Here is a 27,211-nt window from a genome sequence, read left to right on the forward strand (position 1 = left end):
AAATCGAGGCAATAAAAAAGAAAGAATATTCATATGTTGCAAGCCAATATGTTTGAGCATGACGGTACCCCAAAGCACACAAAGTGTATCTGTATCTTAGAAATGGAAGAGCAGATTGATTGATTTCTGTATGTTTGATACGTTTATTCGGTATCACAGTAGAAAGCAAAATCCGTATTGAAAAGAAATAAATGCTGGCATACAAGTCGCTGATATAACACAAATGAAATTATCCTCCCATTCCTACAATCATTAAAGAGATGACCGAAAAGTTTTGCAACAGAGAACTCAAACCAGAAACCCTTCGCCCTCCAAAAGCCCGACAATATTCAATCTCTCAGAGTTATGATAAATAATTTAAAACAATTTATTTAAGCAATAACAAAAGCAAACAACAATACACGGCTAATGGTTAATAACTAATGCCCCAGCGTAAAGGGGTTCCCATGGCGGCAAAGATTGGGCGCCAGAGGAGACACCGCCACCGACAACGACATCGACATCGTGGACAGATCCCTCGTCAAACTCTGGCCAAGGCTGAGCTCAGAACAGACTTGATTCACAGCAGGAAATGTCAGATTATAATGGATCTGATGGCAGGCCTGGACCAAGGCGAGGGCGACGATAACCAAAGTGTACAGCAGCTATGGGTTTGTAGGGGAGAAAAATATGAGTAACGGGTAAGGGGGTCCATTTAAATTAAAGGGTAACTCACCATTCGATGCATGTTGAAGCGATTGGGTATTGGATCTAGTCTTAGTTTGAATTTGCCACTGCGAAACTCCAGTAAGAACTCATAGCCCATTGAGGCCTACCACCCGTTTATATACGAGTCAATAGTGCCAAAATGTCAAGCGAAAAATATGACAAATGATATGCTCTATTAGCCGAAGGTCTAACAACGGGCCTACTTAGCCCATAGCCAATCACCGAATTGAACAGACTTGAATAGATAACACGACCTGTACAGATCAGTGATCCCTAGACACCAGACCTTTCTCTCTGTCTTCGGTTGTCCTGCAAAAGTTCGGCTCTTTCTTGGATAATTAATATGTAGTACATACCCCTACCCATAACCATACCCATACCCATAAAAGACACAAACACTCCATAAAATTTGGGATTTTTGATCCCTAGACACCAGACCTTTCTCTCTGTCTTCGGTTGTCCTGCAAAAGTTCGGCTCTTTCTTGAATAATTAATATGTAGTACATACCCCTACCCATAACCATACCCATACCCATAAAAGACACAAACACTCCATAAAATTGGGATTTACGAGCACAACTCTTGAGGAAACAGAAATAATTTTCTGGCTATTCATTTTCCACATTACGACCCGATGCGATGCTTATCTTGAGTACGTGTAACTGTCGACTCAAGTCGAGCCCCGAAAAGCCCCAACAACAACAACAACAAGACAAGACAACACAAATTGTGGGTTAAGTGCGCGTGGGGCTTGTCCAGTGGGTAACCTTGACATAGGGACCGACCGAATCTGAGTCTGTGACTCTGTCTGGAGTCTTTATCTGACACTCCAAAAGGGTACTTAACAGCTGCCGCCTTTGCTGCTGCTGCAGTTGGTAGCTGTAGAGCTTTACGGCCTTTCGGCCATGAATCACTTGAGCCACGCCACTCCGCAATCATCAACTGGATCTGTCGATGTGTTGCAATCCAATTTGAATGCACATGGGGATGGATGGATACTGGTACATACTCGTATAATTTGTTTCGCTTTTGTTTATGCCCTTTTAATGAAGGGCACAGCATACGAGTATATCATTGTCGAGGGTTTCGGGAGTTCTGATTTGGGTCAAGCGCTGAGTGTTCAATGGGATGGTTATTACTCGTACGACTATTTGTTCTGGGAAGCATCCTTTGACTTAAAGTATTATGGAGCATCTATATTCAGAAGAATATCGAGAAATGCTCTAACATGAAGGCAATCCCAACCATGGTGAGAGTTCTGACCAGTCTGTCTAGACGCAAAGCCTAAACATCGTCCCGTTATTTCGCAAGAACTTTGTCGTAACCTTTAATTACCTGTTTCTCGTTCCTTAAGTGTCTCTTATCGATTGCACATCCCATTTATTCCTTCATTAGAGAGACGCAACTTAACCTAATCAAACGTTATGTGGTTAAAGGTCTGAACGTCACATAATTCAGTCGGAGCTTCGTTCAATTGATGAGGCACACCGCACAGCGAGAGACGCACGTCCTTTAGCAGCAGCGCCACAGAAGGAGGCAGGGGCAGTGGCGGAGGCAAATACAGAAGTCAGATACAGAAACAGAGGGTGGGGCGATTCCCTGAGAATTCTGTCATAAAACTGTCAACGGGATGTGAATGCAACTCAATTACGCACGCCAAACAGGATACACACCCCTCCTCGCACTCGCTGCGATGGAAAGACGCCACAGCAAAGACGAAGACGACGCTCCGCAAACGGAGGGCAAGTGCACGGATAAGCCGCAACCCACGCACTCTGCACTACCGAGTGCTCGAGTATGTTCACTCCCCCATCATTTGCGTAAGCGACCGCCGTCGCTAAGGCCAATTACTGGTTGGCCCCTTGTCGATTGATTGGGTTGCCTTTTCTTTTCTTGTCTTGTCTGCAGCTTCCAGAATCCACTTCCTCACCCACACAAAAGGCACTGAGGCAAAGCGCAGGCAGAGCGCAGGCAGAGCGAGCCTAGGTCACTAAATGAACTGCGTCTCCGATAGCCCCCTTACTCAGAAGTAAGACTCAACCAAAGTCAGGGCCCAAATTCAAGCCCGATCCGAAACACACACAATATCTAAAACCCAAACCGGTTGCGGGGCTCAAGTTCAGGCTTCAAAGTACTTAGCGACAAACAATCGAAGCTGGGGCTGGGGCTGGGACTTGGGCTGAGGCTGGCCAACTATAAAAGCCAGCACTTTGGCCCGTCATCATCAACAGTTGCAATCGATTCACCCATCAAAGCACAAACCTCCTCCAAAAATGTTCAAATTCGTAAGTCCATCAGGATATCTATCAGGGAATAGAACATGCATCCTAATACGAGTATTCAAACCTCTCATGACCCACAGGTTGCCTTCTTTGCTCTTCTGGCCGTGGCTGCCGCTGCTCCTGGCCTCATCGCCGAGACGCACTCGTACGTCCAGCCCGCGGTGCTGACCAAGACCGCCTATGTGGATCACAGCGCCTCCTCGGCCATCACCCACCAGAGCAACGTAAACCTGGTGCGCAAGGTGCCAGTGGCTCCAGTCGTCACCTATGCAGCCGCTCCTGTCGTCCACCAGACCGTCGTCCCGGCTGCTCCTTTGGTCAAGACCATCGTCCCTGCCGCCCCAGTGGTCCATACAGTGCATGCTGCTCCCCTGGTCAAGACCGTCGTCCCAGCTGCTCCCCTGCTCCACACTGTCCACTCTGCCCCTCTGGTCCACACAGTGCATTCTGCTCCCCTGGTCAAGACCGTCGTCCCAGCTGCTCCCCTGCTCCACACCGTCGTGGCCGGGTCCCCCGTTGTTTACTCCGCCTACCACAAGTGAATCGATTGAAAGCGAGTTGATAAAGGATACTGTTATGTCTGAGGAGAACGTTGAGCGAATCGATTAAAACAAAAGTATTACAAGAAACTATTGTCTAATACCATTCTGGGGGAGAGGGCGGTACACTAAGAGGGGAAAGTGGCCACACAAAGGTTCAAGATGGTAATGGTAAGGTAATGGTAATAATGGTAAGCAACTGCCAATATCTTGAAAAGATGTGAACCATAATGGAATATGGGCTTGAAAGCAAAAAGTTATGGGGAAAAAGAAAATTGAATTTTGGTTCGGGCATGCAATTTAATCTTCATTTTTGGTAAACTCAGTATTAAAGCAGGGGCTTAAATAAGTCCCAAACAGAAAAATTTCCTTTAGGAACGACCAATGATGCCTGAATGATGTCAGACTAAGAAGCATCTGAATGGCCACACCGCTGACGACACTTTTTCTTTAAAAAATCAAAGGATTTAGAGACATCATTTTTACTCGACATTTACAGTGGCGATATCCAAGCAATTTATGGGTTGAAATATTAATGGCTTCTTCAACTGCCAGTTTTTGTACATTTGTTTTTATACCCGATACTCAAAATGAGTATTGGGGTATATTAGATTTGTGGTAAAAGTGGATGTGTGTAACGTCCAGAAGGAATCGTTTCCGACCCTATAAAGTATATATATTCTTGATCAGCATCAATAGCCGAGTCGATTGAGCCATGTCTGTCTGTCCGTCTGTCCGTCCGTCCGTCTGTCCGTCTGTCCGTCTGTCCGTCCCCTTCAGCGCCTAATGCTCAAAGACTATAAGAGCTAGAGCAACGATGTTTTGGATCCAGACTTCTGTGATATGTCACTGCTCCAAAAATATTTCAAAACTTTGCCCCGCCCACTTCCGCCCCCACAAAGGGCGAAAATCTGTGGCATCCACAATTTTGACGATACGAGAAAACTAAAAACGCAGAATCGTAGAAGATGACTATATCTTCTAGAGTGCAAAATCTGAACCAGATCGTATAATTATTACAGCCAGAATCACGAAAACAATTTCACTCTTTCTCGCTCTGTCTCACTCTAACACACAGGTTTCATGGTCGGTTTTGCCAATTGCAAAATATGAGTTCAAGGATCTCAGAACCTATAAAAGCCAGAACAACCAAATTTGGTATCCACACTCCTGTGATATCGGACCTTGACCGTTTCCTGTCCAAATTTCGCCACACCCCCTTCCGCCCCCGCAAAGGACGAAAATCTGAGGCAACCACAAATCTCAGAGACTATTAAGGCTAGAGTAACCAAATTTGGTACACACACTCCTTTAAGATGTCACTATAAAACGTATATCTCAGAATTTCGCCCCACCCCCATCCGCCCCCACAAAGGACGAAAATCTGTTGCATCCACAATATTGCAGATTCGAGAAAACTAAAAACGCAAAATCATAGATAATGACCATATCTATGAGATTGCTGAATCTGGATCAGATCAGATCATTTTTATAGCCAACAGGAACAAATCAATTTTCACTGGCTACGCAGCGCCCGACGTCACGCTCAGACTGATTTTCTGTCTCTCTCGCACGCACTCTTTGTCGTGTCGTTTAATATTAGCGGCGTCTGCCGGAGGAGAGCCATACTGACTTAGTATCGGGTATAACCGTAGAGTTGCGGTGTCCGCAGCAACTCACAACGTTCCACCTCGTTGTATGGTATTTTTATACATTTAGACGTTAGTTCTTTAGTGGCATTAATTCTCAACAAATTAAGCTACTAATCATTAAAATTGTCCAAAGAATCTCAGAGGTACAAATTATTTAGTAAATCAAGCCCATTTTATATTACAGTCAGCAATCCTTGCTTACTACCTAGCCATGTAGTATGTTATTCCAATTTTAAAGACATCCCAATGTACAAAAGCAGGCTTAAGTGAGATTCCGCAAACGTAATTCGAATTCTTCCATATATCATACCTTTATGTACGAGTTATACACCCTATAGTATTGCATTTTTTTGCCAACGTGCTTCGATAAAAAAATTCGCCACTGTATGGTTTACAGTATGATGCGACGGAAGCCGAACGCCAGACCCGAACCCCATGGGACCCAATAGTCTATGTTCGACGTGCGTTTTACGAACAGGCACATCTGTATGGTTAGTGGTTTTGCCTTTCAATCGAGCTTGAAAAATATTTAGTCGAAGATTTGCACACAAATGATCTATTCCAAGATGAATCTTGAGTTTTATTAGCCGTAGGGGCATCTTTTTAATTATTTTTTAAAATTTATTTGCTCGTAACATTGGTTTTTTTGATACCGATTGCAGCATGACGATAAATGGTGATGAATAGTAATTAAGTAAAAATCATTCAAATTGACGGTAGTTGGTTGTGGAATAGGATATATTCCGATCCAATTAAGTATTTTGCTAATAAATGCACTGCTAAATTGAATAGGGATGGGAAAAAACTATCGATAACAAGCATGATACATATCAACAAATTCCGATAGGTGCCTGTCATCTGTCATTCACCGAAAATATGAAAAAAAATTATAACTATTCCTTCCCATGAAATGCACTCACTTTACAATTGCAATTTTAACAATAAATTTATTCAAATAGCCAACAATCGAGTCAAAAAAAAGATTTTCAGGGAATTCTTTAGTGATGGTAGACATGGGTGACGGGGGCGGCGGCCACGGCGACCTTGACCACAGGCACCACTGGGGTGGCGATGGTCTTCAGAACGGGGGTGGCGATTATGGCCTTCTGGTGGATCTGGACGTGGCTCTGGTGGGAGACGGCATGGGGCACGGCCTTGACGACGGGCACGGCCTTGACGACGGGCACAGCAGCCACATGGTGGACGGCAGGGGCCACATAGGTCTGATGAACGACGGGAGCCACAGACTTGATCACTGGGACAGCATGGTGGACAGCGGGGGCGGCGACATAGGTCTGATGGTGCACCACGGGAGACGGCACCACGGGGGCAAAGGTCTTGACCACAGGAACCACGGGAGCCACGTGCTTCACGACGGGAGTAATCACGGCCTGGTTGTGGAACTGGGTGAAGCTCTGGTGGGAGGTGGCCACCGGGGCGCTGTGCACGACGGCTCCTACCTTCGTGACGACCGGAGCAGCGGCCACCACATGTCCGACATGGTGCTGCTCAACGAATCCTGGAGCAGCGGCGGCAATGGTGGCCAGGGCACAGATGGCAATCTGAAGTTTGGAGTGGAATTAGTGCAAGGATCCTCTTTGCCTCCATTGGAGCCAAGTACTTACGAAGCGGAACATGTTGATTGGTGCTTGGGGTTTGGTGTTTGCGTTTTGGGTTGGTGTTTGCTTTGAAGTCGACGAGTGACTGTTGCTGATGCTGTGGCGTGTCTACGGCTTTATATGGCCAAAACTGTTTGCCAGATTGTCCTTCAAGCGGGAGACTAACGAGCAATTGGCAAACTCGTTTGCTGAAATCTGTCCAGCATTGAACTTGAACCCCCCACCGACCGACCGACCGACCGACGCTAACCTAAACATCTGCGAATCCATAGACAATTACGAGTACGCGTAGAAATCAACTAGACAATCGATTACCCATGGGCTGCAAAAGGTCTGACAATGGGGACTCGAATCATGGATACGACACTCACACGGCGCACAAACCACAGCAGACCTTCGCTGGCACTTGGGTTCAGGCCTCAGATGTGGCGAAGGTCCCTCGCTCTCTCCCTCTGTAGAGACCCAAAAGAGAGACGAATGGTGTCAAATAAAACAAGATGAAATGCACATTTAATTCCGCACAGAGAAAGATGAGAAGGCACCGACTACACTCCATAAAAACGGTCAGCTCTACAGAGCATCCGTGCGACAGTTGGCTTTGCGACTGGGCTCCGCTTAGATGCGGAAGCTCCGGGACAAGGAGGTGTCCGAGGTACGGGAGCGACTATTTCAAAAAAGGGGGCACTTATTATAAGGAATCGGTGGATGGTGTATGGGTGTCACGTACCGCTGTGTTTGATTATCGTGGTCCGAGACGACCAGACAGTCAGATTCGGCCGAGACAGCGCGCTGAGGAGTGGCTGCCGGGGAATTATCGTTCTCCGAGTAGTGGCTAATAGTGCCCACCGAAGATCCCTCAGATAGGCGGCGCTGGCTCGAGAACTCCATTCCAATGGGATTGGGGACCAGATTGGGATTCTTGAATTGGTTGCGCCAGGCACGCGTGCTCGCCTCGTACGCGTCTACGGAGGCGTCCTGCCCCTTGGCCTCTATGTCATCCATCTCGCGCAAAGTCATCAATGAAAACGGCACCATACTGCCGCTGAGCCCGGTAGCGGTACGTGAAGCGTTTCTTTTATTTCGGTTATCCATTTTATTTGATGATTATTCGAGTAGACTAGTATTTAGAATGAAAAGTGGAGCACAAATAATGACAACTACTACAGACAGAGCCTACTACGACTATTTCTGCTAGAAAGTGAAAGTCACCGCTAGTGACAGTATATGTCAAAAATGACAAGTAAATCCAATGTTCCCTTGTTTTAGGCATCGCCGGCATATATTTACTCGAATTCAACTAGATATTTCTAAGCGTACAATCTATAATGCAACGTAATCAGTTATGCGGCACATAAACTGGACTCAGATTGAGCAGATCATAGCCAGAGCCCTCCTCCCGAGTCGTGGGCATCGTGTGGAACGTTCGATTGAGATTCGTGGGCTCCACGTAGCCCAGGGCCCTGCCCATAGGCGCAATGACGAAGCGTGTGTGCGTTTGGGAGGAGCCCTGGTAGGACACCACCGAGGGGGCAGAGTCGATGAGCAGGCGAGGCGCCTCCGTGGCCGGTTTGGCCAGCGACAGAGCCAGGTAGAGTACGAACAACAGCAACTGCAGGGGGAAAAGGAGTTTAAGTTCTCTGTATGAATGGAGGAGCATCATCATCATCATCCCACACACTCACCAGATGCCGCATTTTATATAATATGTGTATATCGATGCTCGGCCTAATGGGGCGATTACGGAGACAGAACCACAGAGGAGAGATCTGTGGTGGGCGGCAGACCAGAGACCAGAGACCAGAGACGAGAGACCGGAGATCGTAGATCGAGTAGATCGGAGCGAATCGAGTCTCGATTCAAGAAAAACACAAAGCGGAGCGAGTGGCAAAGTCAAACTGAAGTGCTGTGTGAATTGCTGTGCCATGAAATCACTGTAAAGCAGTTCCCGACGCACCCAGAGGCAGGCTTCCCTATAACTTGAGGGGGGTACTCTGTAGAGTGTCCCCCAGCGACTCCTCCACTGCCTCGCGGCACACGATCTGCGATTCGAAGCGTTGGAAACACGCGCGCAGTCGCGGTTATCTTGCAATTGTGGGAGTGTCTCAACTTGGACTCAACTTTACGTAAAGAAATAAAGCAAAGCCAAAACCAAAAACAAACCAACAACAAAAAGGCATAGAAAAATCAAATATATAAATAAATACCGAACGCCGCAAATATTGTAGTAATAATAATACCACAAGCAACAACGGCAACAACGGCAAAAACAGCAACAACAGCAGCCAAAAGCTACAACATTCGATGGAGATGGAGACGGAGATGGAGACGGCGCCTGCGCCTGCGCAACCCGCTGAAGGTTGATCCACTCCACATATCGCACCATTCTCCCCCTCCACCGACGCTCCACCCCTCTGGGCCCGTCTCCACTTGCGGCGGCTTGTTTGCCCAAGCAATAGCTGTATTGGTGGTGTTTCTTCAGTCTCCGACTGAGGTCTGAGGCCTGAGGTCTCTGGCTACCACAGCCACAGATTAGCCGGCGGCGCGTAATGGTAGCTCTAAGTGCACGCAGCTGTCTCTTTGAAGTACATTTTGATTAATTAATTAAGCTACTCATACTCATACTCATACCCGTACGCGTACTCATACTCAGACGCGTATAAAATGTCCAATAAATCTCTTTTTGGGGGCGACCTCTTGCCATGTGATCAAGTCCATGAGGAGTCCATCCATATCCACCTATAAATGGCAGCCGCACACGCTTAACGGTAATTAGTTCTCCACTCAAGGGACCATCATGCGCATCTCAATCAGAGCCGTGAGTAAACACCCACACACATCCAGCACTAAGTCATGCTTCAGCTATTCCACTCTTCAACAGGCTTTATATCTGGTACTGCTCCTTTGTCTGAGTGGGAGCTACAGCCAGAGCCAGGCAGCCACAATCCTGCATGGCAATGGACACACAGCCAGCGCCATCTCCCACCAGAGCTTCACACGACTCTCGCCAGCAAAGCCATCGCTAATCCTCCAGCAGCAGCAGCAGCAGCAGCAGCAGCATCAACATCATCAACATCATCAACAGCATCAACAGCTGGTGGAACAGCCCACAGTGCGCATCGTTAGCTACCACAAGGAGGAGCAGCCGCAGCAGCACCTCGTGTCCATCCAGAGCACAAGCCCAAGCCCAAGCCAAACCCCTGCCCATCTCACGTACTCCGCCCGACCAGTTGTCCATCAGATGCTGCCACGGATTAAGCCCGTGCGGAACATAAGCTTCGCCTCGCTAATCCCCGGACCACGCAGCCTCTCGGCGAGGACCTACGATGAGCACCAGAACCTACGACTATTGTCGTCCCCAGTGTAGAAAGCGGCGCTTCTCCTGTCAACATTTCGTTTATTACATTCGTTTTTTACACTCATTAGATTTTAAGAAAAACTCTTTGGATTTTATATGAAAAAAGTGCAAGAATCAATCGAAGACCGACCACAAAATTTATAGGTCATAGATCATTCGATCGCAGACCCAAGAGCCAGTAGCAAGCTAAGCAGATTTTAGGAGCAAACAGCAGCAGTGTGTGTGTGTGTGTGTATGTGTGTGTGCAGGACAGCTGATCGCGATGAATGCACAGCTGATCCTCAGGCAGTTCCCCAACCACATCATATTCCGCACCCTCCACTACTCCCTAATCGCGGAGCAGCTCCGCGAGGAGATCGAATCGAGGAGCGGGCCCAAGGTCAAGCGCAGGAGCTGCCTGGAGTGGGAGCCCTTTTCCCTGTGGCTTACCAATTTGATGCTCATCTATGCGGGCGACATCCTGGGCAACCTCCTGCTGGGCACTCTGCCCCTGGAGCCGCTCTGCAACAGCGCCGACGTGCTCCTAAGCTCTTGCATGTGGTGAGTGGAATGTACAGTCGAAAAGTCAGGAGTCATCTGATAATCCCCGATCCCTTCCGGCTAGGTACCTCATCTTCTACTGCCCCTTTGACCTGGGACATGCGGTGGCGCAGACCGTGTTCTTTCGCATCCTGGCCACGACCATGTCGACTATCAGCCAGGTGCAGCTCATCGACAAGGGTGTGACCCTGGCCGGGAATCTCTATGGCAATGCCCCAGTGGCCATGCTGGTCGTTGGAACTATCATGGGCAGTGGGGCCGAGCTTCTGAAGCCCGTGGCCGCGATCCTCATCAACCGGTGTCAGCACAACCAGATGGCGTACATCAAGCTGAGCATGTGGGTGCCAAGGAGCTGGAGTACTCTTCTATCCCTCATCTTATACCTCATGCCTGTTCTCCCACACAGAAACTCGAAGCTGGCTCTTGTCATATCCTGTCTATTCGCACTGGACATCCATCAGAGTCCCCTGCTCCTTGGGCTGACGCGGAACCAGCTGCAGGTCTACACCCTGGTGTTCGTCAATACCTACAAGTATCTGTCGCTGGCCTATCGGACGGAGCACTTTGTCTGGTTGATGGAGACCCGCATGCGCTACACCTTCTTCGGCGGCCTCACGGCGGACTTGACCAAGTTTTTTAAACGCTATCCAAAACCTGACAAAAGGCAAAGGGAAACGTTTTCAAAATTTGATTTAAACCGTCGACGGCACTGAAAGATTGCGCCATCAGAAGCACTGAAGAACTCCCAATACCCTCTTCAGGGGGCTCTAAGGGGAATGATACGTTAAGCGGCTTAGGTTTCCTCCCTGCCGCCGTCACTGCCACTTGCCACTGCCACTCGCCACTCAGCCAAGCGATGGAGACACGACACGTGGCGGCAGATGTTCCGCTTGATCGGGTTACGCGTAGGGTACATGCTAATCAGCTTAGAGGAGCTCTGCCTCTCACGAGGAGGGCGCGAGGCTGGAGGAGCGGAATGAGCGCTCCAAGTATAATCGTCTAGCTGTCGTCTATCGTACTGTGAAATTTCCGTTTGAAAATAAATAAGTATATTAGTAAATGAAATCTCCATTAGGGAGTGCATTTATGAGGAAGGGGAATGGCACATTTCTTGCGACTTATGGGTAACCCTCTTCAAAATTAAGTGGCAAAGAGTGGCAGCCCCGTTACCGTATTTATCGAGAGTCTATCGTGCATTTATCGCACATTAACCGCACACGCAGAATTTCAAAGAGAAATTCAAATATTTTCGATTAAAGTTGCCTTTGATATACTCGTAAAAATCTCATTCTCAATCAGATCATTTCCCCCCCCCCCCACTCTCAACGCCTCAAAATGTTGAGCAAACTAGCAGTAAAATCCAAAACTTCCCCCAAAAGTCCCCGCAAGCTGACAAAAGTCCAATCCATGGAGAACAAATCCAAGCAAAAGTCCAAGCAAAAGACTACAGGTGCCAAAGCCATCGACTGTCCACCAATCGAGAAACCAAAGAAAGAGGCGTCACCAAAGGCAGAGCCGGAGTGCAACAGACCCCACTTCTATCGCTCGCCAGAGGAGAAGCGTACCTATTTAGAGCTTCAGGTGGTGCCCATTCTGATGGAGGGGATGCTGGCTGTTGCCCGCGAACAGCCGCGGGATCCCATCGGATATCTGGAGAAGTTCTGGCTGCAGGACAGGCTGAAGTGCGACATTCCGCTGCCCAAAAACATCCTCTGACTGAATACTGAATCTAGTTTCAAATCAAATCAAATTTCAAATTATCAGATGATTGAATAAATGCTGTTCTGGTTTCTGTTTAGCCTCATTGAACGTTGCATTTCTTTGGCCATTGAAGCGAGACGCCTCTGGGGGACTGGGGGCTATAAAAACAGCCCTTGGGATCTTCCCAATCATCAGTCATTCGACAGCATTGACCTAGTCACAAGTGTCCCTCAGAACCCGATCCAGTACCAGAGAAAGCCAGCGATCATGTCCAGAGTGGTGAGTGATCATTCAGGAAACACCAAGGCCAAATACAGAATAGGGTACTCCTTCACAGTGCCTTCCCGTCCTGGCCATTGTGCTCATCCTTGCCGGATCCTCCGAGGCAGCCGGCCTGGAGTGGCCCTCCAATTTGTTGGCTCTGAGCTCTGGCAAGTCCTCGCAGCTCCTGCCTCTGGCCAGCGAGGATTCCGAAGAGCTTTCTGAGAGTCGTGCTGCCTCTGCTGCCGCTGCTGCTGCTGCTGCTCAAAGCGAGGAGAAGGATCAGGAAGAGGATTCTTCCTCCTCTGATCAGCTCTCGCAGTCCTCCAGCGGCAGCTCGGACACCATCGATGCCCGCCTCTTGTCTGGAATACCCGTCTCCGTGCCCCTGCCTCTGATTGTGGCCGCTCGTTCCGGGCTACGGACTGTGCTCACCATCCAGGAGCCCACTGTAGCCAAGGTGGGGGAGGTGGTGCAGCATGTGCCCACCGCTGTGTCCCACCAGAGCCAGACCATTGTCCACGACCACCGTCGCCTGGTCACCCCCATCGTGGCACCGGCCGTGCGCACCACAAAACTGGTTCGCCAGCAGCCGCCGCTCCTCTGGACCCTGTCCTCCGCCGATCCTCGCCTGGTCCTGCTCCGGAACTAAGGGCCCACTGAAGACCTTCGAGGGCCCCACAGTCACGGAAACCAAAGAACGAACAAGATGAACAACTCGCCAAAACCCACTTCTAGCTATACTTCTCTTCCCTAGCCAACAGACTTGTCTGTCTCTTCTCTGTCTCCGAACTGTTTTCTGTCTTCTGTCCTGTCTTCTCTTTTAGTCTCTTCTCTTCTCTGCCATTTTCTGTAGAACTATTCTCTGCAATAAAGAATATGCATCCGCAACTGCAGTTCTCTGGGTTCTTTGCATTCCTTGGGCGGTGACAGGAAATCAATAAAGAAAACACGGCTCCAGCCCACGACAACAATAAATATGCCACATGCCACATACCACATCTTCTGCTGTGCAATCAGCGATCTGTGATCTGTGATCTCTGGAGGATTAGGGAGAGGCGGAACATGAGCCATGCTCAAGGGCTAGAAGGGCCACTCAATCTCAATTAGAATGCAATGGTCCGTTCTCCACTCTCGGCTGGACTATAAAAGTGGCTCCGTCTTCATTTCCAGCCAACAGTCGATGCCCAGACATTGAAGAATCAACAAAGATGCCGAAGCAATTGGTAAGGAGGAGGTGTAACCTTGGAAGAGAATCCCTCTCATTTGAGTTCCTTCTTTCAGTGTCTCTTTGTGGCAGTTGTACTCCTCTGCCTCGTGGCTGGGGGGCAGACTGAACTCCACATCTATCATCCACTGCTGACGCTGCACCAGGAGCCCACGCTGGCCCGAGTGGGGAATCTGCTGGAGCATGTACCCACTGCCGTCTCGCATCAGAGCTCCACCATTGTCCATCGCACTGCGCCGCGGCTCACGCCGCTCCTGGCACCCGCTCTCCGGACAACTCTGCACTATCCGCCCACCTGGAGCTATCCGTTCTATGGGGCCACCAACTCTCTCTACAGAAAGTAAATCCCGAACACTGAATACAGTATGATTTTCTAAGCACTGAAGACCCAGACCCATTGGATTTACGCTCTCGAAACGCACAATAAAATATAACAAATTCCAAAAGCACACAATGCAATATCTGTGGACTGACAGGAGGAGGCTCTACCAATCCTTTTTTGGGGGGGAGAGACGACGACTGCCAGTCGATTGCCAATTAAATTTCGCGCTATGCTGCACTTCTGATTGAGTGCCACTGACGTCACCCGAGATGAATCAACATCCACAAACGCACGAAATAATACCTACATTTGGAAATAAATATTTCGTTTCTTTTTTTTCTGTTGGAGATTGGAGGATGGGTGTGGATTGACGTGCCGTACGCAAATGTCTCGGCATTATTCCATGGGCCATGCCATCCTGCCGAATGCCAGAACATTCCCCCAGGAATGATGACCTCGGGTCAGTAGCCGAAAGCCCAAAATGTGTTCTAGGAGAATGAGGCTGACCATTGATTGAGGCCTTTAACCCAGTACCCAGAACCCAGTATCCAGAGTACAGTGTGTGTTATTGTCTCTCCATCGAGAGTGACAAAAACAAGCAACAATTGGAAGCCATTCGACGGCAGCCAGGTGGGATAAACACTATAGATACGCATACGAGTACGGGTCTGCGCCTTTTCCCATAGATTCTCTTGAAATTTATGAAATTGAAAACCTTGAACCTTCAACCGTGCTTGAGGGGAGAAGCCAAAGGTTAGACGCACCGAAAAGACAGAGACAGAAGATCGAAGCTCTACAGATTATGCAAGTCTCTGCTCAAGTGAATGAACCGCAATCCCAGGCAAAGTCTGTCCAACAGATATGACGCAGAATACGTTCTCGACCAGGCCCGGCACCAGGACCAGGACGAAGGATAGTTGTGCCTTCTCTAATTACATAAATGTGCGGATGCAGTTTCTATCCCGGCATTAAGGTCAAAGTATCAATCCATCTATCGATTAGCTACCCAAAGCATTGTCTTTCCATTCCCAGTGGAACAGGTATCTTCAATAGCTGTCACTCTCAGGCACCTGGAGGCATCTAGGCAGGCACCAGGCGCACACCAGGCCAAACAGTGATGCAACAGCGGCCGCTTTGAGGCGCAGTTTCCCCATCGTTGGAATAGTCGTCTGTGGCCATAGCAGCCTTTTAGGCGGCTGTAGAGGCAATACAGCTAAAGACCACCCCCAAAAGTGGACACTGCAAATCGTAGGGGTGCGTGCTCCTCCCTGCCTCCCTCCACCATCCACCACTATTATATTCTCCGGGGAGTCTCGTATCCTTTCCTTTCCTGGGGCTTTCGGGTTCATTGCATTTGTCCATGGCCCTGGCCCTGGCCCTGGCTCTGAGGCTCTCAGGCTCTGTGGGTCTGTGGCTTTGGGATCTGATTGGAAGCACCATCAATTGGCACAGTGGGTGGTGCGGTGGTTGGATGGGTCGACCGCTGTGTAATCGGTTTGTTTGTTTATCAAAAACGCCACTTGAATGCATCGTTATGCTGTCATCCTATTCTTCGAGCTGCCATCACCCATGGGGGGGTCCTTCAGGATGCGCGACTCTGCTCGAATCAAAGTGAATTTAATAAGCGAGAGATGTACTACGACGAGATACATTTCGTCTGTGGATGTGAATTGGGGATATCAAAAGGCAAAGCACTTAGCATAAGTGGATAAGCAAATAAAGAAGCACAAAAACCTTAAGCCGAAGAAAGTTTTTCCAAGAACTTTAGGCATACCCCCGAACATGATAAATTTTTGATGCCATTCCAAAACCAGAGATGAATTATCATTGGGGAAAAACAGTCGCAAACTTTCCCTTAAACTTGGGGGAAAACGGAAGTCTCCCACCCCTCGAATCTCGGCTTGAAATTAATTTACAAATGCCTCAGACATGAATTTATTTGGCTGAGAGACAATGAAGACAATAAGCCGTGTTAAATGAGCCACGGAGTGGAGTGTGGAGTGTGGGGTTTCTGTGCGGTGAAAGGGCACTAGCAGCAGCGGCAGATACATCAACAAAAGCCACCATTAGATGCGGGTGAAATAATTTAAAGCATTATGCAACAAAAGGTACAGACAGAGAGAGAAAGAGAGTGGGGGGGGGGGAAGAGGGAGGGGTAAGTGTACTGTAAAAATAGGGAGAGATGTCTGTTGGAGACATGATGAATCACTCTCTCCCAAACAGAAAATCATATTTACTTGTAATATATACCTAGATGCCTGTATGCTGATCACACAATGTGGGTCTGGGTGTGGGCGTGGGTGTGGGTGAACGACCTTGAGGGTTTGCCCAACTATGATAATTACAGTGCTACAGCAAATGATTCGATTTAGCCATACGCATCGAATTTATTACAGGTAATTTCGCAAAAACAAAAAGCCAATAAACCAGAAAGGAAAAGCTACAGCTTCAGGCAAAGGCATGGATACCCTCTCGATCCATCGTTCACCGCAGAGACGGACCTGCCTGAATTCACGTTTCCTGAAATGAATCAGTAAATCAGTGAATCCTACTGTGTACTCGTAAACAGGACTCTAATTCCAGTGGAAGCTCCAATTTAGATTGGATTTAGTGGAACTATCCTTAAAATATACATACAGTATGAATATTAGAACGTTTGGATAGTATTAGTTTTTTACAGGTCTTTATGGTTCTTTATTATACAGCAAAATGAATGCTCTGTGTAGTGCTCCATTCGTATAAATTCAAAGCTGAAAGTTTGAATCCCTCTCTATATATCGCTAAGGAATACGTGTAAAGATGTTTAATGGTTTGCAATGTTGTTACAAGAAAATGCTTATATTCCCATTACTCTCTTCCGAAAGAGTATACCCGTAAGGCAATTCCCATTAAAATGCCAGATGCATATACTCGTATGCTAAGCGAGCAAAACAAAACAAAACAAAGCAGAAAGCCGAAAGCAAAGAAAAAGCAACGTTTAAACACACACAAAGCCAGCCAAAGCGAATCGAAGCAACAAGTCCAATCAAATCAGCTCCAAAATGAATCATAAGCCCCCAGGGAGGGAGGTCCGAATAGACGGGGCAGGCAGGCAGGCGGGCAGACCGGCTCAATGCACCGCACACGACTGCTGCTGCTTTCTGCTGCCTGCTGCATTGTTATGTAAGCCGAAAAGCAAGCGTCAGCCAAGCGTCGATAGCCACACACTTCACTGGGGTTTCCCCAAGGCCTAAGCCAACAACAAAGCCAAAGCAGCAGCCGGCAAACAAATCGAGAATTGGCTAGAGACCGGGCCGAAGTGGCTCGCCACTGGAATGGTAGACAGCCCCCAAAAAAAGAGTTACTTATGGTTTTCCTGGGGATTTTCCCCAGCATTTTGGAGTTTGGGTAAATCCATGGCACAGATGCAGTTGCAGCAGCAGCTGCCACTGCAACTGCAAAAGCTACACCTAAAAACTCACAGATCAGAGTCTGGCTTAAGCGATTGCAAAATTGTTTTTTGTGTGTGGAGGGGCTGTGTGTGGGTGGGAGACCTCACTCTAGACTCAATACTCAATACTCAATTTGTTGAGCAATTGACACAAATCGGGAGCTGGCACACTTCGACCTTCGGCTTCATTCAAAGCTCTTTTCGGATTTGGAGACACAACGATTTTGGACTTGAACTGCGGCTGGTTTTGCTTCGCAAAGGAAGGAGACACATTACCAGAGGAAGGCGGTAGATAGGCGATGACTATTTGGAGCAAACACAAGCCCCATTCGAACCTATTTGGGCAAACAATTAACAAGTTGGCATAAAATAAACACCAACACGAACCATGTTGCAATAGCCAAGAAATGCGCAAAAAATAGATGCAAATACAGGAAAACAACACTCACTCCCATTGCCTGCCTCTGCCTCTGCCCCTGCCCCTGAACCTGTAACCCCATCATCAGCGCGGATTACACACTCTACTCTCCTCAGTGTGGCACTCTATGCCTCTGTGTGGCATTAGCTGTCATAGCTAGAGCCGGCCTGGACGAGGCCTAAGTTCAAGTTCAAACTATTGCCAGACCACTCGTACTGGGATTTACCAATAGCTTCCAAGTTTCCAGCTAACTGTCAAATTATTTTTAACAGGAAAAATACAAATACATACAATAATTTCGGAGCTGTAGCAAACCGAAGAAGTAAATACCTTAAAAGTAATTACCTTATAAATGAATGAACGGTGCAAATAGGCATACGATGAACCAGGAAAAATCTGAAAAAACTATAATAATTAATATTCAAAATATATAAAATTATCTTAAATTACAATTTATAAGGCGCTATAGTGTGATCTTTCATTAAAAATGTTCAATTTTGGAAAATGGTCGTAGGTTCGATTAGGGGAAGACCTCAATAAAAAGAAGGGAGCACTTATATATTTTAAAGAATGATGGACTACTTAATACCAAATATTAAGCAACAAAACCAATGGCATAGCAAAGACAATGACTTATGTGAGTTAAGTGCACACGATTTTACATGGAAACTTAACAAAGCGAATGGGAGAGTACACTGAATACTTGTTAAATGTTCAACTTTAGACTAGATTTTAGCTTATCAGCATGCAAATTATAGGCCAATTATCTTCCAGATTAATTTAGCGATCGGCACACACACATTCACATTTCTTGCAGTGGCAAAACCACTGTTACACATGTGTTCGTGAGAGCGCAGGTAGGGCCTTGCCGATAGCCGAATTAAAAGTAGACTATCCCCAAACACTCTACAATCGCACACATAGTCCTCTTTCGATCCGTAATACCCGTATGAAGAGCATCAAAAGTTTACTAGATCCAATGCGAATGCGAATTCGAATCAGGTTCGACGCACCTCCTTCAAACAAACACCAGAGACCCAGAGGCACATATTGCTGCTGTCCGAGTGACTCATAAAAAACCCGATGGTCAAAGACTACGCCACCAGTAGCTAACACCTAAGCAGCTGATTGATAAAAACTCCACGATCTTCACGAGCTATTCAAAAGAGTTTCGAGAGTAAATCAAAGCGATTAGCATAATTTTCGATCGTTCGTTCGTTCGATCGATCTGAGCCCCATTATCAACTTTCTTGGAATGTTTAACATAAAACGACACTTAAGTGTCTGTAGATAAATGTTTGTCGAGTCGGTTGTTGGCGCCTGAGCCAAGGTCAATCGCACACAAACACACAGCAGAGTGGAGCCACTGAATCACAATGAGAGGAGAGCCACTGGCGCAGGCACTGGCACTGGCACTCCACTCCAACCACAGCACTGACCACACACAACATGGCTTGGATCCAATGAAGATCATCGTCATTATGGGGTTCGGTTCGGCACGCGAACGTGATCATCGCTAGGGGAATGTCTCTAATTTTTGTGAACTTCGGGTAATTCCGCAAAGCACTTTTGATTCACAAAGGCAAAAGCAGCGAGGGAGACATGAAAATTGAAATCAAATAAAATGAATGACCGACTCTGATGACGTTTGCATTGACCATGGGTTTAAAACGAGCCTGAACCCCCGATGACTATCCCGGCCGTTCGTCAGTACATGCGTCCGTTCGGCCGAGCAGGCCAGAGCAGAGAGACGGGATGATACGAGACGTGTGAGAGACGAATGTATGCCAAAAGATCCGGTTTGAGGCAATGCCCAAACCAGAGACCCCTTTAACCCCTTTCATTCATTCGTTGCTTCAGTCGCTCCCCCTCACGGGCCTCTCTGACCCAATTCATAATTGCAGAATTGCATAATCTTTCGCTTGGTTTTTCTCTCTCTTTCTTTCTGTCTGTCTGTCTCTCTAGTGTTTCTCAAACTGTTGTTCATAGCCTTTCCGGGAAGTGTTTTTGGTCAAAATCCCACATGAAAATCATCATAAAAAAATAAAAATAAAAACCAGAGCGAACTAATTTGGACTTTATGTGAAATTTACACATAATTTTAAAATATTCATCCCCAAGGGGAATTGCTTCATCGGAGGATGACAGTTTTATGGAAGATTTTCTTTGGTTTCGTCTTTAGTTAAGACATTCTCTTAGAGACCTCTGAACCCTTTTTATTTCAGAGGGAAGGCTACTAATAACAGTTCCCCTTGGAGTCTGTAGAAAGGACCCTACCCCTATACATTCCTGAGGAATCGCTTCATAAGAAAATATATTTTTGATGCAATTTTTCTGCCTCTTCTCACACTTGAATTGAATATCTATTATTTAGAAGTTTTCCTTAAGTCCGGAAATGCTTTTTACTTTTTAACATTTCAGAGGAACTATCTCTAAAACCCAATCTTCTCCAAGGATTGTTGCGCTTAGAGCTAATGGAGTAAGGATCATTCTGTAATAGTATTTTAAACGAATTTTCTCCGAAGATAGTTCCGACAAACCTTATCTTAGAGACGTTGAACTCTAGTCATTTCCTAGGGATTACCCGATACGACTATTATACTTCTCTTCTTTGGATGGAGGTGACCTCCAGTCTTCAGCAGAATCGAAGAATCGAAGAAAAACCCAACCAAAATATGATTACCCCCCCAAAAAAACGACTGTAGAGAGAGGGAAAGACTCAGAGAGGGAGGGGGGCATAGGTTGCCAAACATTGTCGCAGTCGCAGCTTTTGTCTCTCTTCTGTTTTGGGCCCCCGATTCGCAAACCGCGAGAGCAAGAGCGAAAGAGATAGACGCCGTTGCGCCTGCGCGCGGCGTTTTTGTATAAAATGTGCGCCGTCGACGAAAGCGAAATCAGTGAACAACTTGCCGACGAACGAGCAGCACAAAGCAGAGGTGCAGAAGTGCAGAAAGTGAAGTGAAAGGATAACAGAGACAATATCAATTATATAAAGGATTATCGAGAGAAAGGAAACACGAATTCCAATTTTTTTCATATTTTTTTTATTGCAAACTGATAAAAGGTGAGTGATCAAGTGAAAAATTGGCCTAGTGAACCCCCAAAGTGAACCCAAAGACCGAACAAAATAAAGATCCATGAATGGCTCTACCATATACAATGCGCTATATACGCTATACAGATCCCCAGAAAATCCCCCATGCCCCATGCCCACAGTCAGCAGTCATTAAAGTCAATCGGAAAAGCGAAACTTTCACTGCGAAAAAGAAAAACCGACAAAAGAAAAACCTCCAACAAACAGACAGATAGACAGACAGAGACACAGGAAAAAACACACCCTGAATTGCAGCAGCAACATTTAGCATCCCAGAAAAACCCAATTGCAATGCAACACTGCACACGACTTCCGCCCCCCAAAGAGCACATCACATCAGAGCAGAGCAGATGCGATCGCGGGGCACGCCTGAAAGATCCATTTACATAATGAAAGATCGCTCAAGACTCCACACTCCGCATCGTCCGCATCGTCGACCCAAAATGACATAAGAGTGCAGTGCAAAAGTCGCAAAAGAAAAGAAAAGTGAAATATACAGAAATACACGAACCGGAAAGCGGCTGTCAAGGCTTGAGCGATTGTCCGCCACGGAGCGGAATCGGAGTCAGAGTTAGTCCCTCCCGTAAAGAAAATTACCTCATAAATTACACAGAAAGAGGGGCAAAGAGTGTGGCGAGGCATTTCGAAAAAAGTAACGACGGTCTGCGACCTCCAACGAAAGTAAAAGTCCATGTCTTATACGACTACTCTCTGGCTTTGGCTCTGGCTCTGGCTCTGGCTTTGGCTCTGACACTGACTCATGCACCGAAGATTTCAAGACACGAACCGGTTTTGCGTTTTCGATTTTCGGTTTCGGTTTCGTTTGGGGATTGCTTCAGCAGTCGTGAAAGATGGGAAGAGAGGGAAGAGAGAAATGTAAACTGGGACAATGACTTGGGGGTAATGGTGTCAAGACTTAAGGCGTTATGCAATCCTCGACTCATAAATCATTTTCCTTTCCTTACAGAGACACTCTTCGTCACACAATGAGAATACGAGAGAGCCTGATGGCAGTTCTGCTGCTGGCCACCGCCACACTGGCCGCCGATTGGGGCAACGAGTGGGCGCCCATGGAGGATGCCACGCCGAGCAGACGCTCCGTGGACACAAAGCCTGCCGCTGAGGAAACGGAGGTGCAGGGACGATACCTCGTGCACGAGTCCACGTCCATCCAGAGCAACAGCACCTCGGAGATTGACACGATCATCGAGCAGCTGCTCAACTCCCGACGGGAGGGACGCAATCTCGGGGAGTACGATGCCGTCTATGCCGATGGCAACATCGACCAGGCCCTGCAGCAGGGAAACGACATGCAGGCGCGTAACCTGATCCGCGACAAGCTTTGCGGACTGGGATTGATGAGCTGCGAGGTGGAGGAGAAGCGTCCCTTCTACTCGACCATCTACGCCCAGGGTCCCCCTCCACCGTCTGGCTACAGCGGCGGTCCCTACGGTCCTGCCAAGCCAATGCCTCCTCCGGGATACTTCGGTGGCCGCCCCCCAATGGGTCCTCCTCCTAGCTCCCTCAACTCCTTCGGACCCCCGCGCAAAGTTGGCTACGAGGGACCCTACAAACCCATGTCCGGACCTTACCGGCCAAGCGGACCAGGCGGCCAGTTCGGAGGGCAATATCTGGAGCATCCTCCCCCATCGGCCATCGATGGTTCGTTGGACGGAATCACCTACACGAAGCCCCCACCCGGAGCCCTGATCTACGACAGCAAGCCGCCAGGACCCATCTATCCAGGTGGACCCAATGGTCCCGGTCCCGTCTACAATGGCCCCTCCTCGAACTCGAACGGTGTGCCCCCATACAACTTTGAGAATCCCGAGGGCGGCATCCAGGGCTCACCCTCCTCCCTGAACGGCTTCTACTCCTCGCAGCAGTCCTCCTCCTCTTCGGCGGCCACTTCTTCCAGCACCAAGGTCGTGGTTGGGGCACCCATTGATGCGGGTCTCCAGCAGCACGTGCACCATCACTACCACCACGTCGAGGGCACCGAGGGGGTCAAAGTTCCCAGTGTCCCGATCCCAATTGGCTCTGGCCAGACAATCAACACGGACTTCAGTGCCTTGGCCCAGTCCTCGGCCACGTACACGCCCCAGGCCTCCTCCTCCGGCTCCTACTCCCAGTCGAATGCCTTCAATGCGGGCTTCAATGGCGCCTCTCAGGGCGGACTCCTCTCCCAGGGCGCTCAGGGTGGCTTCAGCGGTCTCTCCCAGAAGCCAGGTCTCTCCGGTGACATCTACAAACCGAATTCTGGATTGGGAAGCTTTGGCAGCAGCTCGGGAGGCTTCGGCCAGAGTGGCTTTGGATCGTCGCCCAGCTCCAGCTATCACAGCCAGAACCCCGACTACTACAAGAAGGAGCTTCAGACAGGAGCCTCGAACAATTACAATGGCATCTCTGGAGGTTACCAGGGACAAGGACAGGGACAGGGACAGTACCAGGGACAGGGACAGGGTGGCTATGACACCTCTCGCCAGCAGATCGTTGACTGCCAGTGCGTCCCGTTCAACCAGTGCCCCGCTGCCGATCGCATTGGCCGCAAGGAGGATCTGATTCTCCCCATCGATCCCCGCAATCTGGGCAAGGACATCGAGGCCCTCAGCGAGGATGCGCCCGCTGGAAATGCCACCACCACAGCAGAGGCCAAGAAGGATGAGAAGCAGGACAAGGATGAGAAGAAACGCACTCGCCGTCAGGCCATTGAGGACCAGAAGGACCAGGACGACAACAGCGATCTGTCGCTCGATGCTCAAGGGGTAAGTGTCACGAAGAAATATAAATTGAAAAAGAAATAGAAACAGAAACAGAAACCCTTTTAAGAATGTTTAGTTAGTGGCCCGACTAATGCAAAATCACACATAGTTAATGACTAATCGATCGAGTTCTAGCAATAGCAATACCAATAGCAATCCTCCTCTACCACACACAACCACGCATCCAATCAATCAATCAATCTACCAACTGCACCCATCAACCAACCGATCAACGCTCCTCCAATGCTCAATCCAAAGAACCACTAAACCTCGTTCGTCGTCGCCCAAAAAAACGCCACTAAAACCAGCCTAACCAACGCACGCACAGCCACAACAACAACAACAGCAAATACAACAAGGGGTACCAAGGTCGCACGCCTGTATCCTGTATCCTGTATCCTGCATGCTGGAGTCCGCGTACTGATCCGTTCGTGTCTCCCTCTCAGCGCCAGGGGCCGCTCGGACAATCTCCCTTGGCCCTGCCCGCCCTGCAGGCCATCGAGCTGATCCAACGAAAGGTTCTGCCCACCTACGGAGTGTCCTTCGGGCTTCCCTATCCCAGTGGAGCATATGGCGGCTATCCGGTGAATGTCCTGGGCGATCAGTATCCCGCACAGAACCCCAACTTCGGTTCCTTGGGCCCAAATGGCCTCAATCTGGGTCTGGTGAATGTCAATCCACTCGTCTCTGTGCAGGTGGCCAAAACGGACTACGGGGAGAAGGTGGTGAAGCCCCTGGTCAATCTCCATGTCACTCCCAATGCGAATCTCATCCAGAAAGTGGGCGACTTCTTCAAGAGAAAGCCCAACGAAGTGCACAGCACACACTACCATCATCACGATCACTTCAGCGGCTACGAGCACCACGATTACGATCACCATGATTACGATCATCACGATTACGATCATCATCACTTTGGTGGATACAGTGGATCGGGGGGGCCCCACTTCAGTGTCGAAATGGTGCCGAGTACTCCGATCTTCGAGTACCACAGCGGCCCTTCAGCGCCCAGCTACCAGCAGCATCATCATCACGAGTCTCCTCCGTCTCCGTCGCCCTACGAGAGCTCCTACAATTCAGTGTATCCCGGCTCGAGCCCCGACTTTGGCTCGAGTGGCTTTGGAGGCTACGGGGAGTACTCGCAGCACGTGGAGCGTAGTGTGAACGTGAGCGCGGCACCCACGTGGAATCCAACAGCCACCCGTCGTGGCAAGCAACTGAACCTGGGCCCCTTGTACAATATACCCACGCCTGCCCCAGGAGCGGCAGCGGGCAGTGACTATGTCTCCTTTCCCAGAGATCGCAGGAGGAGGAGCGTTGAGCAGTCGCGGAAGCGTCGTAGTGTGTGGGAGAGTGAAGCAGCTCGGGAGGAGGTAACCATGTGTTGATTTTGCAGAAAGTTTCAGTAAACCATTCTTAAATCTATCCAAATATAATGCTAATGGGACTCCCTCATCTTTTTCTTTTGCAGCGCGCTTACTATGGCAATCGTCCCGTGGAGAAGACCTGCCGCGCTAATGAGGTCTGCTGCCGTCGTCCAGTGCGTCCCCAGGCCCCGCCCCAGCAGCAGTTGGGTCGCTGTGGTGTTAGGAATGCCGCTGGCATCACCGGCCGCATCAAGAACCCCGTCTACGTGGATGGCGACAGCGAGTTCGGCGAGTACCCATGGCATGTGGCCATTCTGAAGAAGGATCCCAAGGAATCGATCTACGCCTGCGGCGGCACCCTCATCGATGCCCAGCACATCATCTCCGCTGCCCATTGCATTAAATCGTAAGTTTCGATCATTCTAAAGCTCCTTGCGATCAGAGGTTTAACCCCGAATATTCTTTATCCGTCCTTCAGTCAAAATGGCTTTGATCTTCGTGTCCGCCTGGGCGAATGGGATGTCAACCATGACGTGGAGTTCTTCCCCTACATTGAGCGCGATGTCGTGTCCGTGCACATTCATCCCGAGTACTATGCCGGTACCCTGGACAACGATCTGGCCATCCTGAAGCTCGACCAGCCCGTGGACTTCACCAAGAATCCGCACATCAGCCCCGCCTGCCTGCCCGACAAGTACTCTGACTTCACCGGTGCCCGCTGCTGGACCACTGGCTGGGGCAAGGACGCCTTCGGGGAGCACGGAAAGTACCAGAACATCCTCAAGGAGGTCGATGTGCCCATCCTCTCGCACCACCAGTGCGAGGCTCAGCTGAGGAACACCCGTCTCGGCTACAGCTACAAACTGAATCCCGGATTCGTGTGCGCCGGCGGCGAGGAGGGCAAGGATGCCTGCAAGGGCGATGGCGGCGGTCCTTTGGTCTGCGAGCGCAACGGAGTATGGAATGTGGTCGGTGTGGTCTCCTGGGGCATTGGCTGCGGCCAGGTGAACGTTCCCGGTGTCTACGTAAAGGTCTCTTCGTACCTCCCCTGGATCCAGCAGATCACCCAGAGCTATCAATGATTAGAGGCTGCTCCCGAGGAGGCTCCATCGATAACGGCCTACCATGCGGCCGCCGATGCCACCAGCATCGATGCTGCTGAAGACCATGCTGACGATGATGCCTCCGATGAGTTCGTTTTCCATTTTTGATCAGCCATCCGTCCATCAGCCACTTATGCAACACTTCGCTCCATCCAAAACTACCATCTTTTGTGGCATTCGTCAACGTATTTATTTTGGGATGCGACACTCTTATTTATTACGAGCTCGTTGTTTCTTTTGTTATTTTTTTTATACGAGTGTAGGCATCACCTATCGGACCAATCGTCCGCCTACAGTCCCCGTAATTGTTACTCTTTTGAAGACCCACTCTCCTCTTCGGAGGAGAGGTGAGGTCTTTCTCTTGTTGATATTTAATGTGCTTTGTATCTCTGGATCGCTGTACATTCCAGTTCCGATTTTGTCTTGTAAAATAGCTATTGTTTGTAGTGATTTGATTAATTTATTTTTATACTTGTAATAAATTAATAATTATGTATTTAAATAAAATAATTTATGAAAAAATAATCATCTGTTGAGTGTTTTTAATGGGGAAATACTCGAATGAAGAGGATTCATAGGATGCAAGATTGGGATTTTCGATATATTATATATATTCATATATATGGAATGGGAACTGAAGATTGATAGAATACCATAGATTTCATGTGTTTCGGCAGACAAATTTGTAGAGATCATGCCATAAGTATTCCAATGAATAATATGGTATGACTTATTTCAGTTTCAGATTAATTTCTGAATTCCCCCTCATAAGCTTTCCAATTAAATTTGTTTACAAAAAGTTAATTTAAATTTGCCCAGACTTCCCTATT

The 27,211-nt window shown here is 48.5% G+C and overlaps 10 protein-coding genes across 11 annotated transcripts; 7 read left to right on the plus strand and 3 right to left on the minus strand.

The window, feature by feature from the left end:
* Window positions 1–358: 358 nt before the first annotated feature.
* LOC26533572 (uncharacterized) lies at window positions 359–2,532 on the minus strand. The gene is made up of 2 exons (XM_015188196.2): window positions 716–2,532; window positions 359–644 (listed from the first exon to the last, which is right to left on the minus strand). The coding sequence occupies exons 1-2, from the start codon at window positions 803–805 to the stop codon at window positions 420–422; spliced, it is 315 nt and encodes a 104-aa protein (XP_015043682.1). The 5' UTR covers window positions 806–2,532; the 3' UTR covers window positions 359–419.
* Window positions 2,533–2,838: 306 nt separating this feature from the next.
* LOC4811901 (cuticle protein 16.5) lies at window positions 2,839–3,617 on the plus strand. Its single transcript, XM_033382885.1, has 2 exons — window positions 2,839–2,993; window positions 3,071–3,617. The coding sequence occupies exons 1-2, from the start codon at window positions 2,982–2,984 to the stop codon at window positions 3,530–3,532; spliced, it is 474 nt and encodes a 157-aa protein (XP_033238776.1). The 5' UTR covers window positions 2,839–2,981; the 3' UTR covers window positions 3,533–3,617.
* Window positions 3,618–6,108: 2,491 nt separating this feature from the next.
* On the minus strand, window positions 6,109–7,153 carry LOC4811992 (cuticle protein). The gene is made up of 2 exons (XM_001352521.3): window positions 6,807–7,153; window positions 6,109–6,743 (listed from the first exon to the last, which is right to left on the minus strand). Exons 1-2 carry the CDS (start codon window positions 6,816–6,818, stop codon window positions 6,180–6,182), a joined length of 576 nt encoding a protein of 191 aa, XP_001352557.1. The 5' UTR covers window positions 6,819–7,153; the 3' UTR covers window positions 6,109–6,179.
* A 130-nt stretch (window positions 7,154–7,283) lies between these two features.
* On the minus strand, window positions 7,284–9,005 carry LOC6900021 (uncharacterized). Its single transcript, XM_015188199.2, has 3 exons — window positions 8,483–9,005; window positions 7,528–8,409; window positions 7,284–7,464 (listed from the first exon to the last, which is right to left on the minus strand). Exons 1-2 carry the CDS (start codon window positions 8,492–8,494, stop codon window positions 8,137–8,139), a joined length of 285 nt encoding a protein of 94 aa, XP_015043685.2. The 5' UTR covers window positions 8,495–9,005; the 3' UTR covers window positions 7,284–7,464; window positions 7,528–8,136.
* A 78-nt stretch (window positions 9,006–9,083) lies between these two features.
* Window positions 9,084–10,182, plus strand: LOC6900022 (basic-leucine zipper transcription factor A). The gene is made up of 2 exons (XM_002135351.3): window positions 9,084–9,615; window positions 9,679–10,182. The coding sequence occupies exons 1-2, from the start codon at window positions 9,595–9,597 to the stop codon at window positions 10,162–10,164; spliced, it is 507 nt and encodes a 168-aa protein (XP_002135387.2). The 5' UTR covers window positions 9,084–9,594; the 3' UTR covers window positions 10,165–10,182.
* An 18-nt stretch (window positions 10,183–10,200) lies between these two features.
* Window positions 10,201–11,760, plus strand: LOC4812117 (trimeric intracellular cation channel type B). Its single transcript, XM_001352523.4, has 3 exons — window positions 10,201–10,695; window positions 10,760–11,032; window positions 11,102–11,760. The coding sequence occupies exons 1-3, from the start codon at window positions 10,418–10,420 to the stop codon at window positions 11,406–11,408; spliced, it is 858 nt and encodes a 285-aa protein (XP_001352559.2). The 5' UTR covers window positions 10,201–10,417; the 3' UTR covers window positions 11,409–11,760.
* Window positions 11,761–11,976: 216 nt separating this feature from the next.
* On the plus strand, window positions 11,977–12,499 carry LOC4812218 (uncharacterized). The gene has a single exon (XM_001352524.3). It carries the CDS (start codon window positions 12,031–12,033, stop codon window positions 12,409–12,411), a length of 381 nt encoding a protein of 126 aa, XP_001352560.2. The 5' UTR covers window positions 11,977–12,030; the 3' UTR covers window positions 12,412–12,499.
* A 19-nt stretch (window positions 12,500–12,518) lies between these two features.
* Window positions 12,519–13,362, plus strand: retinin. The gene is made up of 2 exons (XM_001352525.4): window positions 12,519–12,675; window positions 12,734–13,362. The coding sequence occupies exons 1-2, from the start codon at window positions 12,664–12,666 to the stop codon at window positions 13,307–13,309; spliced, it is 588 nt and encodes a 195-aa protein (XP_001352561.4). The 5' UTR covers window positions 12,519–12,663; the 3' UTR covers window positions 13,310–13,362.
* A 374-nt stretch (window positions 13,363–13,736) lies between these two features.
* LOC4812144 (uncharacterized) lies at window positions 13,737–14,339 on the plus strand. Its single transcript, XM_001352526.4, has 2 exons — window positions 13,737–13,883; window positions 13,942–14,339. Exons 1-2 carry the CDS (start codon window positions 13,869–13,871, stop codon window positions 14,227–14,229), a joined length of 303 nt encoding a protein of 100 aa, XP_001352562.3. The 5' UTR covers window positions 13,737–13,868; the 3' UTR covers window positions 14,230–14,339.
* A 6,583-nt stretch (window positions 14,340–20,922) lies between these two features.
* On the plus strand, window positions 20,923–26,907 carry LOC4811979 (uncharacterized). 2 transcript variants are annotated; one of them, XM_001352527.4, is made up of 5 exons: window positions 20,923–21,119; window positions 22,117–23,914; window positions 24,358–25,284; window positions 25,383–25,684; window positions 25,757–26,907. In XM_001352527.4, the coding sequence occupies exons 2-5, from the start codon at window positions 22,136–22,138 to the stop codon at window positions 26,358–26,360; spliced, it is 3,612 nt and encodes a 1,203-aa protein (XP_001352563.3). In that variant the 5' UTR covers window positions 20,923–21,119; window positions 22,117–22,135; the 3' UTR covers window positions 26,361–26,907. The 2 variants fall into 2 exon arrangements, with proteins under 2 accessions (XP_001352563.3, XP_015043688.2); XM_015188202.2 differs by lacking the exon at window positions 24,358–25,284.
* The last annotated feature ends 304 nt before the right edge of the window (window positions 26,908–27,211 follow it).

Source organism: Drosophila pseudoobscura, chromosome X (genome assembly GCF_009870125.1).
Source record: "Drosophila pseudoobscura strain MV-25-SWS-2005 chromosome X, UCI_Dpse_MV25, whole genome shotgun sequence".
NCBI classification, from domain to species: Eukaryota; Metazoa; Arthropoda; class Insecta; order Diptera; family Drosophilidae; genus Drosophila; species Drosophila pseudoobscura.